The following is a 13,525-nucleotide window of genomic DNA, read 5'->3' on the forward strand; positions in this document are numbered from 1 at the left end:
TCAGTTCACCTGCAGAACTAAAATTACTGGTGCCCCATTTCCAGAAATTCTGATTAGTAGGTCTAGCTTTGAGAGAGAGATACTTTTAATGAAGGATTATGGCTAAGGTATATTTAATAACATAAAAGTGTCCATGTTCTATTTAGAAAATTCAAGATGTTTATAGGAAAATAAAAGTTACATTCATATTAAAAAAGCAAACAAACAACTAACCAGACAAACTCCACAGAAAACTCTTGCATAATCCCAACACTTGGGAAGTGGAGGCAGGATGGGGTCAGGAGTTCAAGGCCAACCTTTGCTACTGTGTGTATTTTAGGCCAGCCTGTACTATATGTGACCAGGACTCAGAAATAAGCAAAGAGGGGCTGTAGAGATGGCTCAGTGGTTAAGAGCTCTGGCTGCTCTTCCAAATGGACCCAGGTTCAATTCCCAGCACCCACATGGCAGCTCACAACTGTCTGTAACTCCAAGATCTGACACCCTCACGCAGACATACATACAAGCAAAACATCAATGCACATAAAATAAAAATAAATTTAGAAAAAAGAAACAAACAAATAAAAAACCAACAAGCCTTCCTTTTCCTGATTATGGCAGGCTAGATTTCTCCAGTGACCTGGTTAAGGGAAATTTAAAGCTAAATAAAATATTAACAATAACAAATTTATATATGCCTCAATAGAGAAAAGAATAGATAACTATACTTCCATGTCACCTCCAGATAATGGAATTATAGATTTGGTTGTTTATTGAGACTAGCCTTGAACTCACTAAACAGCACAGGCTGACTTGGAGATTGCAATTACAGATATATACCATCATCACTGATTTTTTTTTTTTTAAATTAAATTCTTGGCCATTTTTCTTCTACCAAATGGTCACAATTAGTATGAACAACTCTTCTTATTAGAAAAAAAACCTTAAGAATACATCCTATCACAAGCTTATCCAAACAGGAAATGTGTGAAGATCATAGGGGGCTCAAGAGTTGTCAGCCAGCTTTACCCATCTCTTTCCACAGGCCTTTCACTTAGCTGTTATGAATCCCTTCTGTATCATGTCCTTACCAATTTCCAGCTAGCCCAACATCGACGTATGACTATTAAAAAAAATATATATCCGGTTAAGGAAATAATCACAGCCTGAGTGGTAACCTCTGTGCACTGTAGCAGCCCTAGCCTTTGCATGTCCTAGACAAGGCACTCTGACTTCAGCTGCTATAAAGGGCAAAGCTCAGATGCAAACCCATAATAAACATGAAGCTCAAACAAAGGAAACAAGGCACCTTTCCACTTTCTACTGGCGGGTCCACTGTGGCTGTCGTCTCGGCAAGAAGGCGGATTCCTGATGACCCATTTGAACTGAGTTTCCCGAGGGAGGCTGCCTTCAGCAGCTCATCCATTTTCTTCCTGGTTTGCTCCTTGGCTAGAGCCAGCTCTCTCTTAATAACTTCTGAACCATGCCAACGCTGCCACTCGGAAAAGCAGTAACGAAGAACTTGTTTCCGGTTATACTCAGTAGCCAGTTGTTGTTTTCTAAGAGACAAAGTGCGTCCATTAAAAAAAAAAAAAGAAGCCATTTATAGTATTAGCTCATAATACAAATGAAACATAAAGCCAAAGGAGTTCCTGAGATGCTCCATCTTATCATGTTATAGTAAACTAAATGGAATTACTTATGATCCTCAGAGCAGACTCTAATCAAAGGCATCAACACCTCAGCATAACCTTTAAGAAGAAAAAGCAGTTGCACTGTTCTATCTTCCCAATAAGACATATTAATTTATATTATATACACATGTAACTATTTTGAAAAGAAGACTGCATTAGGGAAAGAGAGATTCCGGAGGGGGTGGAAATCTAAGGCAGGTACGTTAGGAGAAAATTCAATAACCTAGCCACATCACTCAATGGTGCCAATAATTATGACTTACCACCGGATGGTAGCGCACGCCTTTAATCCCAACACTTGGCGGGCAGACGCAGGCCAATCTCTGTGAGTTCGAGGCCAGCTGGGTCTACAAAGCAAGTTTCAAGACAGCCAGGGCTGTTACACAGAGAAACCCTGTCTCAAAATCCAAACAGATAGACAAACAACAAGAAAAAAGACTTCTGAAAGTCGAGGTCAAGACCTGAAGGTGATCTCATTACAGACCTGCCCAGGGAGAGGAGCACAGAAGAGGACTCATTTCCCAAAGCCCTGAGCTGAATGAATGGCTGTATTGTGAAGAGATAGCAAAGCACTAGACACACGTGAAGGCACAGGCCGGGCTCCAGCTCTCAGGGAGTTCATCCATCACCTAAGAAAGAGCTCCTTTGGGCTCCCAGAACCTTCGTAAACATAAGTGATCCTGGCTGGTTGGATTGGGAGTGGACATTATTGATTTCCCCATGGGAATCATCCCCAGGAGACATCATGGTGGAAGTTGGTCAAGAATTCAAGCCTTGGGGCTGAGGAGAAGGCTCTGCAGGTAAAACTTTTGCCACACAAATGTGTGGACTGGAGTTCAGATCCCCAGAGGCCATGTTAACAGCAGGTAGCTGTGGTGGCCTGTCTGTAATCTCAAAACACAGGAAATGGAAAGAAGGAATCCTTAGAGCAAGCTGGCTAGCCACACCACAAGAGTCCAAGCTTCAGCAAGAGACCATGACTCAATACATAAGGTAAAGAGCAATATAAGACACCTAACAAGCCGGGCGGTGGTGGCGCACACCTTTAATCCCAGCACTCGGGAGGCAGAGCCAGGTGGATCTCTGTGAGTTCCAGGCCAGCCTGGTCTCCAACGCGAGTTCCAGGAAAAGTGCAAAGCTACACAGAGAAACCCTGTCTCGAAAAACCAAAAAAAAAAAAAAAAAAAAAAAAAAAGACACCTAACACGACCTGGGCCTCTATCTGCATACATGTGAACATCACAGCTGCACATACACAACCTTGGGCCTCCATCTGCACACATGTGAACATCACAGCTGCACATACACAACCTTGGGCCTCCATCTGCACACATGTGAACATCACAGCTGCACATACACAACCTGGCTCATCACACATGTGAACATCACAGCTGCACATATCAACCTTGGGCCTCCATCTGCACACATGTGAACATCACACCACACAGGCTCAGGACTCAAGCCTAGAGGTTTCTTGTATCTATCTATCGGGGGACAGTTATCACTGTGACCTTGGAACTTATTCTGTTATTGATTATGTGGCATCAGGCATCCATTTGGAGACTTTAAATCCAGTATCGTTTATTCGCCTTCTTGATTTTATCTTGTAAACCTAACTGAGTTCTCCATAGCACTGTTTGCTTAGTTCTTTCCATTACACATTATACATACACTCTGGGGTTCTATCAAGAAAATCATAACAATTTAAATCAGTGAGTAAGGAGAATATTTCTAGAGATTAAAAAAAAGATTTGTTTACTTTTGTGTATGACTGTTTTGCCTGCATGTAAATACATATTCAGACCATATGCATGCATGCAGTACCCACAGAGGCCAGAAGAGGGTGTCAGATCCCTCTGGAACTGCAGTTACAGAAGGCTGTGAATCCCCACAAGATGGTGCCCCAAACGGAATCCAGGTCCTTTGCAAGAACATCAAGTACTTTTAATGCTGAGTCATTTCTCCAGTCCCCATTTCTATAGTTTTTCAAAAATGATTACATGACTTCTGACCTTCTCTGATAGTTACCTACAGTGAAAAATGTAACTTAATGTAGAAGTTTACAAACTTAAAGGAAACACAAGTTCCACGAAATAGTATTTCCCCTTCCTACCAGAAATGCACAGCTATGCCTCTTCTAATCTAGCCTTGATATACAAGTACCTCAGCTGCCATGGTTTCTACATACCTTCTAAAACTGTGCAGACTGAACTCCTACTGTAACAATATGAAGAAATGGGGCCTTGGACAGGCGACTAGGGAGCTAGAGATGGTAGCTCAGTGTTATATGCTTACCAGCCAGGTAAAACATGAAAACGGCTGATTAGGCCGTGAAGGCTCTGCCCCCAGGAACAGAGCGACGCTCTTGTCCTGGAGGTGGGTTACCACTGAAAAGGGAGAGCCCAGCTCCTACCTGCCCAGTGTGTGCTTGCCTGCCCTTGTCACACTAGTACTATGTTCTGGGCTCCTAAGTCCCCAGGACTAGGAACCAAATCAACTCCTCTATTGTTCATAAATCATTTGGCCTATGATACTCTGCTACAGCAGCAGAAAATCGACCAGGACATTTTCCAGCAGCATATATCATTATATTTAATTGATCCTCATAATGGTTGATTATACAGTTGATGATGGCTGACCAATACTTGGTGACTGGCAGAGAGTTTCTATAATAAAAGTATATTATAAGGCATAATCAATATGGATGTATTTTTACTATAATGGCAGTAAATTAAGTATCTAACGAGACTGACTTGATACAATTTTTAGAAGAGGCAGTAAGTTAAGGAGCAGGGAAAGCATTAGAAAAGGAGCAAAGCTAACAAAAACCTAGCGTTCTCTCCAGTGAGGAAAAGTCATACATTTTAGGACAGGAGACGCTGGTTGCTGAGTCTGATTAACGTGAAATCCAATTTACATCCATCTTCTCAAGAGGGAGAGGTGTGGAGGTGCCTGGTGTGCTAAGACCATTTTCACAGCATAAACAGCCCAAAGCAGCACTGACTGGCCTTCCGACCTTCAGTTCAGGTCTTTAGCTGCTACGAAAGACCAAGAGAAAACCATCTCTGTAACTCCCTCAAGACTAAGAAGGTAGGAATATGAGAAGAAGGACCTGTTTGTTCCAGAGCTGAGAGCCCTCTGTGATGGCTGCCCAGGAGCTCTGGAATGAAGTTAGGACTTCTGGCTTTGCCAGTTAAGGTGGAGGGCAGAAGACAGACCCTGAAACCAGAGAGGCTGTTTCCATGGCTGCTGCTCTGCACTCCATTTTGGCACAGTGACAATGTCCCATATGAACCAACTTCTATACTTTTTAAAAGATTGCTAAAAATATAGCTAGTTCTGAAACGGGGGTAAAATCACCTCAATTTCATAAAACCTTAGTGAGATGCAATCGCTTAGTTAAATTCACCTGAGGAAAAGGCTCAAGCCACATTTCCCAGTAACCATAAAGAAGGGCAGAGTGCCTTATGGAAAACAGCCTGTCCCAATATGCTTGTGAGCTAAATCAGAACATTTCTAGCAAGAATGTATAAATTGATCATCATAATTACATAACTGCCTGCAAAGAAAGGCTGCCACTGTAGGCTTAAGAACACAAAACAGGAACAATTTAAATAGGAATTCAAGTGTGAACCAAGTTGCCCAGGATCAATACTTCTAATAGTGCTTTTAGTGAGAGGTGTGTAATGTGGAACCCTGAAGTCAGGAGAACTCCAAGCAGAGATCTGGGATAGTGGGCAAGTGGCTGATGGTCTCTAAGCTGCAGATCCATCCTCAGAAATGGTCCTGAGAACTCTACATGCCTAGTCTTCCAGTGTTTTTTTTTTTTTTTTTTTTTCTGTTGTTACCTTAAGTAAATAAAACAAAATCTAAAAATATAGAATGAAATCTATAATAAAGTATTAATGATATCTTACAGCAAGACTATTGGATGTCTAAACCGTGTCTTAATGTTTACTTTCTTTTTGGGTGGGGGTCACATGGTGGGTGTGTGGAGGTCAGAGGACAACTCGCAGGAGTCAGTTCTCACCTTCCACCATGTGGCTTCTGGGGATGGAACTCAGGTCACCAGGCTGGACGGCAGGTGTCTTTATCGTCTGAGTCATTTCACTAGCCCTGTGTCTTGAATTTTTCAAAAGGGATGAGAGAGGATAAATAACCACACGCCGGTGATCTGACTAAGTGCCGAAACCTGACGCAGACCATGATCACAGCAGTGACAGGGTCAGCTGCATTTGGGACGAGCAGGTTCAGCAGGAACAGGCAAGAGCAAGCTAATGCATTCCATAATGCACCAGGTAGCCCCCAGGGAAACAGGGAATAGAAGACAATTTTGTTTAAAGGAGTTTTTAAAGTGAGCCAGGCAGTGCAAGTCTGGTCCTCTGACAGATCTTATTAGGGGCTTCACCAGACGCATATGCCACGTGGCCTCTGGCCACTGACCTGGGAGCTAGGTGAGCACAGAGGGGGAGGTGACTGAACATGATTTAAAGAAGTGCTCTGTATATGATTCTTTGTATATGATTCTTTGTATATGATTCTTTGTATATGATTCCCCACAGAAGGCTGAACTGAGAAGTGTTAGAAATGAAGAATTAGGGAAATCAGGGACTATAGGCACAAAGATGTGGGGGCTTGAGAAATGACAGGGAGAGATCAAGGCATGTTCTGGCAGGGCCAGAGGACTGAAGATGGCCGCCCGGGACATGTGGAAGGTGGTTGGTACAACCTAGGGCAGGTACTTCCCAGGGAAGTCCAGAGGAAGTAGGGGAACAGAACTCAAGGAAGGCCAGCAGACGATACTGAATGCAAACCCTGCTTATTCCCATTTTCCTGTAGAGCTGCCTATAAATTCAAGGAAGAAGGGAGAGGAGAACAAGAGATATGGAGCCAACCTGTGAAAGTGAATATGCTAAGGAAATTGACACTGTTAAAATTTCGATACCACCACACCAAAGGTGTGAATAATAGAGTTTTATGACATTACCTAAGCAAATGAATCTGGAAATATTTGTTATGCTGAAATTATAGTATGATATTATATTAAAATTTAGTAAAACCATTAGTCACAATAACCTTTTTTTTTTTTTTCATTTTATTTTATTTTTTTGAGACTAGGTCTCATGTAACCCAGGTTGGCCTCAGACTGGCTATGTGCTAAAGATGACCTCCAACTCCTCATCGCCCTGCCTTCTCCTCCCAAATTCTAGGATTACAGGCATGCACCATCACATCCAACATAATCACTACTTCTGAAAGAAAAGAGATGGATGGAAATAGAATGACCACAATTCCTACTAGAGAAAGCAAGATACATTTGTAGAATAAGTGGATGAACCCTTGGAGTGGAGGTGAGGCTGTGCACAGAAAGCCAAGGAGGCTCCTAAATTATGAATAAGAACAGAGGGATTTGTTGCTGCTTTAGAGGGCGAGCGGGAAGAACAGAGAGAGGAAAGCCCATAAGGCTGGGCCCTGCAGGGGAGCAGACTGGGAAGAGAAACCTCCGGGAACAAAGCCACTGTGGGTGCAGAAACCGGAGATGTGGATTCAGCTCACATCTGAGGAACAGACAAGTGGTTTCAAGAGCACCCTGCGATGAGCCACAGCATCACCTGTGTCCTGTCCCTCCCTCCCTGTGAGGAACCACTCTACCCCGGCTCTCACCTAGCCATGGCGCACTGGAGCATGAAGCCTCCAGTTCAACTGCAGGGAAGGAAGTGCCCGAACCTCCCTCCCTTCACTAACTGGCTCATTTACCACTGTAGTCAATGTCCACCGAGGCAACGCAGAGAAACCTCGCTGGGCACGATGAAGATGGTCCAGGGTCTCAATTTCCTAAACAGTTGCTAGGACAACAGTCAACATGCAGAGCTGGGGACTCGGGAGAGTCTGCAGGAACAGCTCCTCCGCCTCACTCCTTTCTCGGATGGCCTGTTAGTCCCCACCCTCAATTTTCCTATCACACTCTAAAGCAAACTGCAACACAGCAGAGACTCAGGGCTAGCCTGGGAACCCCAACCAAGACGCTGTTGGTCCTGACCGGAGGCAGCACTGACTGGCAGAGGCACCCCAGGCAGAACCCCAGGACAAGGCTCACATCTGGCTTTGTGACTCACTTCTCCTCTTGGGGCTTTCTCATCCTCAGCCCTGAAGCCAGGGGCTGGATCAGACGATCCTAAGATGTCATCCTGCTCGAGGGTATGTTTTGTTCTAATGCTTTATAGTAAAAAAAGTATTATAAGTTCAATATTTTCTAACTTCAGCGGTTAAAAAAATTTTAGTACCCGTTCTGAACATTTAAAAATAGACACCTGAAAATAATTTAGATACCAGACTAAAAGTTCTGAGATCTTAAAAAAAATTGGCACATTATACTATTATGAAATCTCCATTTAGTGCCTTTATATTTAAACTGTTTAATTGGAATGGAATCCTGAGTTCTCCAGATTTTTCTTCTACAAGTTTCTTCTGGCATGCAAGTCTTACAGGCGGCTTTTAACTTTAACATTTCACTTTCCACTCTATGCCCTTACGCTGTCTCCAGTTCAAATTCTTTACCCAGCAAAACCCCATCATTCAGTTTTCCAGTCGGCTGCCATCCCAGTTCCTTACAGCAATCACAAGGTCCTGGGATTCTGGAAACAGATCAAAGGAGCGTTTTCTCCAGTGGCCCTTTCCACCACAGATGTCCCCACTGTATGGTACAAAAGACAGGCTTTAGAAAGGCACCTTATAGCCAACTAATACCTAAACCCCTTGTCCTGGCACATAAAGCTTTTCATGGGCGCTGGAGAGGCTCAGGGATCAGAAGGCCACATGTTTATCTCCAGCCAAACCAGATGGCTACTTTCCCCCTGATGAAGCCTGCTTTCCACAATCTGAGGCACCTACCCGACCAGTGACATTTTGCTCTGTTGTGTTCCTAGCAGCAGAAGGGAACTTACTGTACGATATGCTGAACACCTGCACTGTCTCTAGACACTGTTTTTCTCATAGAACTGAGTCCTTTGAGGACAATGGACCAAGGGCCAAATGCCTATACATCCTCGTGTGACAAACGCCTGTATAACCTCCAGGGTCTGATGCTATAGCATCGGGGTGCACAGCTATGCCTTCCAATGTAACAACTCTCCCACATACCATTCACTTAGTTTTTTATCTTGAATGAATGACAGAGTCGTCTGTAGTGATTATACTTAAGAACAGAATGGTTCCTTCTGCTCTCCTGACATTGATTCTAGAACAGAAAGGTGATATGCTGAGGGGCTGTAGCCCAGTAGTAAAATATGCAAAGCCCGGGGTTCAACAGCCAGCACTACTAAGCAGCAACAAAACAAAATTAACACACAAAAACAACACGCTAAGTTAAACTTGGAGATGGAAAGAGAAAATGTATTTAATTTTAAGATAATGAGATTAAAAAGAAAGCTTTATTTGACAATAAATTCTGTGTGACACAGCACTAGCAAAGAGGGACTTGATCTAAAAGCGTCAGAAACCTCTAAATAAGGTGTGGAACAAAAGACAGCAGTGTGGGAGGCATCACTCTTGGCAGGTTGGCCCTCCCAGATGGATGTTCCCTGCGTCCTTAATTAACATTCTATGTGCAGACAGCAATTCTATCAATGAGAATTATTGGCATATAGAGCAAACTCCCTCTTCAGAACTGCGAGATGGTACAAGGTGCAGTGCTGTTCCCTAGCAATGGAAGCCCAATCTTTCCTCTACAGAAAGGGAACGAGATTCATCTGTACATTTTAAACAGATAATCGCGTGGCTTCTCATTTTCAGTTAAGTCTCTCTAGCTGGGGTAAAACAGGAGAACAGACCACTGTGTCATAGCTGATTGTAGAGGACAGTGTTTCTGGAGTTGATTTCCGGCCTCTTCAGAGGGAAGATGCCCTAGATCAGCACACCAGGAGGATTTTCAGGGTTGAAGTAATGTACCTGTTCTCTTCCCTAAGGTCATTTTCCAAGGCTTGGGTCTCCCGCTCCATCTTCTGGGACCGTGTATAGTCTCTCCAGGCTCGCAGGACCTTCAGTTGAAGCTTCCAGTCAGACAGGGTCCCAGCTTTCCCCAGCTTAATCCTATGATCCAGAATCAGCTTGTGCCAGGCAGAGAAATACCGTTTTTGACACTGGAGTGAAAACATTTGGAAAATCACCACCAATCAGCTTTTGTGTTTGAAATATGCCACATTGACAGCCCCGTCCTCAGATTTTTCCCATCACACTTGTCTGAACAAATCTGTTACCTGTGATTCTGATGGAATGGAACAAAGCTATAGGAATGAGAAATTTTTTTTTTTTTTTTTTTTTTTTGTTTTTTCGAGACAGGTTTCTGTGTATTTGCGCCTTTTGGAGTCACTTGTAGCCAGCTGCCTCGAACTCACAAAATCCCTGCTCTCTCCGAGTGCTGGGAATAAAGGCGTGCACCACCACGCCCGGCTAGGAATGAGAAATATTTAAGTCCGGCATCAGAGGCACCCACAGCTCCATGACTTAAACTGAAATACTTAATTCTCATCACAGGGCACTCGTCCTGTGGTAAACTGGATAGCAGGTCCTATCTTAGACATGAACTAGAGGCCTTGAGAAGCTTGAGGGAGCAGATTCCAACATGATCTGCCCTGCAAGGCTTTATCTTGAGCTTCAAATAGTAAGCCTTTAGTTCAGTCCTGTCTTGAGCACCACTCCTGTCCTTCATGAGTGAACATGGGAGTTCTCAGGGGAACAGAATGGGGTCTCCATTCCTTGAAAAAACAAGGCATCTAAAAATGACAAGCCTGACTGGGCTACCACTAATCATGTTATTGGGGTTTGGAGAAGAAGGCCGAGAGCTGTCCAGGCCATCATGTGCCTATGCAGTCAATAGCAAATTAGACAAGGTCCACCACCCCTAATGAAGTCCTCAGGGAGTACTTTACTCAGGATCCAGGTCTAAGGAGAAAACCAGTGCCACTCACTCCTCGTCTATATACTCTATCCTCATGAAAACATTCTGTTTTTTCTAGATCAATCTGATGAATCTACTGTCATCTCTTAGCCTCAGCACTGCGTCACACTTTCCCATCTCTTCCTATTAACTGCTCTGTCTTTCTTTTCTGCCCTTCTCTGTCTACTTCAGCACTTATTTCCCACAGACAGTCCTATGGCCAGCTCTTCCCCCAACTCTAGTGCTCCTCTGCTGTATTCCACAGCAAGCTTTGCATCTGTCAGGAAAGGCACCCCCCACACTATCAGACTCTTAGGTTTTCTGATTTCCACGAGACTGTGACAGTCCCAAGAGAAGGGGACGGTACCCTTAACTGGGAATGTCAACATGACGGGAGCTCCAAGTGTGAGGTCAACCAGAAAGCAACGCCCCAAGAAGTGGCTCTCCTGGGAAGGATGGGTTTCAAAGCCTTGGGCCTAACTCATGGCTTCTTCTTGTAAAAATACGTAAGGGATGCTATTTCAACATTTACTAAACACCTGCCACTGTGCTTCCGTTTGGGAACTCTCAACGAAGTTGTTGAAGAAACAATCTCTACTTTTGGAAGGTTATAGGGAAATAGGAGAGAGAAATAAAAGGTGGGGCCAGTGAGCTGCCTCAGCTGGTAGACATTCATCCCGTAAGCCGGACAAGCCGAGTTCCAGTCTAGATCCCCCAAAGGAGAGAACTGGCTTCACAGAGTGGTTCTCAGTGCTAGCTTGTTTTTTGTTGCTGTGATAAATGCCACGAATGAGAGCAACTTAGGGGAAGAAAGGTTTATTTGGCTTACGAGTTCCAGTCCATCGTAGAGGGAAGCCAAGGCAGGAACTTGAGGCAGGATCCAAGGGTGTATGTAGTCTATCAAGGCAGGGGAAGGGTGACAGACACAAAGGTCTCTATTTGGGCCTAGTCCAAGGGTGTATGTAGTCTATCAAGGCAGGGGTAGTGTGACAGCTACAAAGGTCTTGTAGTAGTTGTAGTTTGGGGCAGTCGCACATTGTGCCCACAGTCAGGAGGCAGGGAGGGACGAATGCTATCTAAGCTGGCTTTCCCCCTTTGATTTGGTTGGGACAGTCCCTGGGACGGTCTTCCCTCTTCCCTGTAAACCTCTCTGCACACTCCCTCCCGGGTGTGTCTCCTAAGTGATTCTAAGCCCAGGCAAGGTGACAATGAGGATTAAAGGTCACCCTCTGTAGCCCCAGTAAACTGTCTGCTTCTCCTGATCAGTTCAGTCTAGAACAGTGGTTCTCAACCTTCCTAATCCTGCAACCCTTTAATATGGCTCCTCATGTTGTGGTGACCCCCAACCATAAAATTATTGTTGCTACTTCATAACTGTAATTTTGCTACTGTTATGGATTGTAATGTAAATATCTGATATGCCACTCAAAGGGGTCTTCACCCACATGCTGAGAACCACTGGTCTAGAACAACAGTGGTGCTCTAGCCTTTTGCTCTTTGTAACAAGAGCTATTTAAAAGCACACCCGAGTTAGAAGAGGAGTGCATTCTGTTTAAGCCAGAAGAATTCCAACGTTTCCCTAGCCATGGAACCAGCATGGCCTCTCTGTCTTTCTTTCTTACTGCATTCGTTTCTGTATCTGGTTTTTCTTGCTGATAGTTTCCAAATGTAATCACGCATTCTCCCCTAGCTTCTACCATCTCTTTATCAAGCTGCAGTGATGTGCTTGGTATGGTAAATGAACCAGGGAAAATGACCGTGGGGATGAGCTGTACCTAAGCGTGCATCTATAATAATTGTTCAAATACAATACTACAATGTGAGAGGAAGTTTTAAAGTGAAATGCTGTCTCCCCCTTAAAATCTTCCACAAGACAGCATTTGGTTTTTAAGGATTCCACTCAAGAGAAGAAATGACAGCCCACCCTGCTAAATTGATTACCTGCACTGGAGTTGCCCTCGTTCTGTTGGCAAGAACAGCTCTTCCCTGATGTGTAATCACACTGCTGTCACTGCGGATGATTGACACTAGGTGGAACAGCAATTTGCTATCTAATCTTCATTGTAATTCTAACCCTGTCACTAGAGATGCTTGTTCTGATTAATGAAGTGGGTAACTCATCAAAATTCTTCAGCTACTTCCCTTTTGTCAGAAAGCTCGCTGATAATTGCATCAAAATTCTCTGTCGTGGAAAAATAAACAATGAATTGTAAAGAGGACAAAAATGTCAACAAGTTTACAATTTAGTTTTGCTGAATGGAACTAACTGTGGTGCAACCAGTAGTCTAGGGGACTTGGCTGAGGTTCAAATGTCAGGAAGAAGGTTGCCCTCCCAGGAACGCCCTAGGGACTCCTTTCTGCTCCCAGTGTGAAAGGAACACATGCCATGCTGCAACTGAAGACATCTTCAGTGTCTTGTTTTCCTTCCGGGAGCACTGTTTGTAAGAAGAACGCACACAGGAGCTACAAAGAACCAGGTGCTCCACACGGATCTTCACCACAGCCCCGGAAGTCTGCAGTGGGAGGGGCCAGCCTTGAATTCTGGGATGGAAATCAAGTGCCCTGTGACCTATGTAACTCCTACTTTTCATCATTTTGTGCCCACCCTTCAAAGAAAAGAAGATATCAGGTGCATGGAAAACTCCAGAGGCCTAAAGTCTGACCACCTCTACCAGGAGACATTTCTACATTCAATTCCATTCTTTCTTCTTCTAAACTTTTTTACAATCCTTAGTTTCAGAAATTTAACAAGTATATCCAAAAGTACAGCAAAAAAAAAAAAAAACAACAAAAAAAACCAAAAACAAAACCTTCACTCAGCTTTACAACTTATCAACACTTTCGCAAATCAACAGCTCTGTCTGTCTTCCTGCACCTTTCCCCCACCTGCAGAGTTTAAAAATAAAGACCAGACATG

General features: G+C 43.9%; 1 protein-coding gene across 1 annotated transcript in view; it reads right to left on the reverse strand.

Moving 5' to 3' along the window:
- Ccdc191 (coiled-coil domain containing 191) overlaps positions 1 to 13,525 on the reverse strand; it is a 64,636-nt gene that overhangs the window by 23,827 nt on the left and 27,284 nt on the right. Inside the window, 2 exon segments of the mRNA XM_028872099.2 lie at positions 1,289 to 1,538; positions 9,621 to 9,811. Coding sequence (XP_028727932.2) covers positions 1,289 to 1,538; positions 9,621 to 9,811 — 441 coding nt within the window.

Source organism: Peromyscus leucopus, chromosome 12, assembly GCF_004664715.2.
Source record: "Peromyscus leucopus breed LL Stock chromosome 12, UCI_PerLeu_2.1, whole genome shotgun sequence".
NCBI classification, from domain to species: Eukaryota; Metazoa; Chordata; class Mammalia; order Rodentia; family Cricetidae; genus Peromyscus; species Peromyscus leucopus.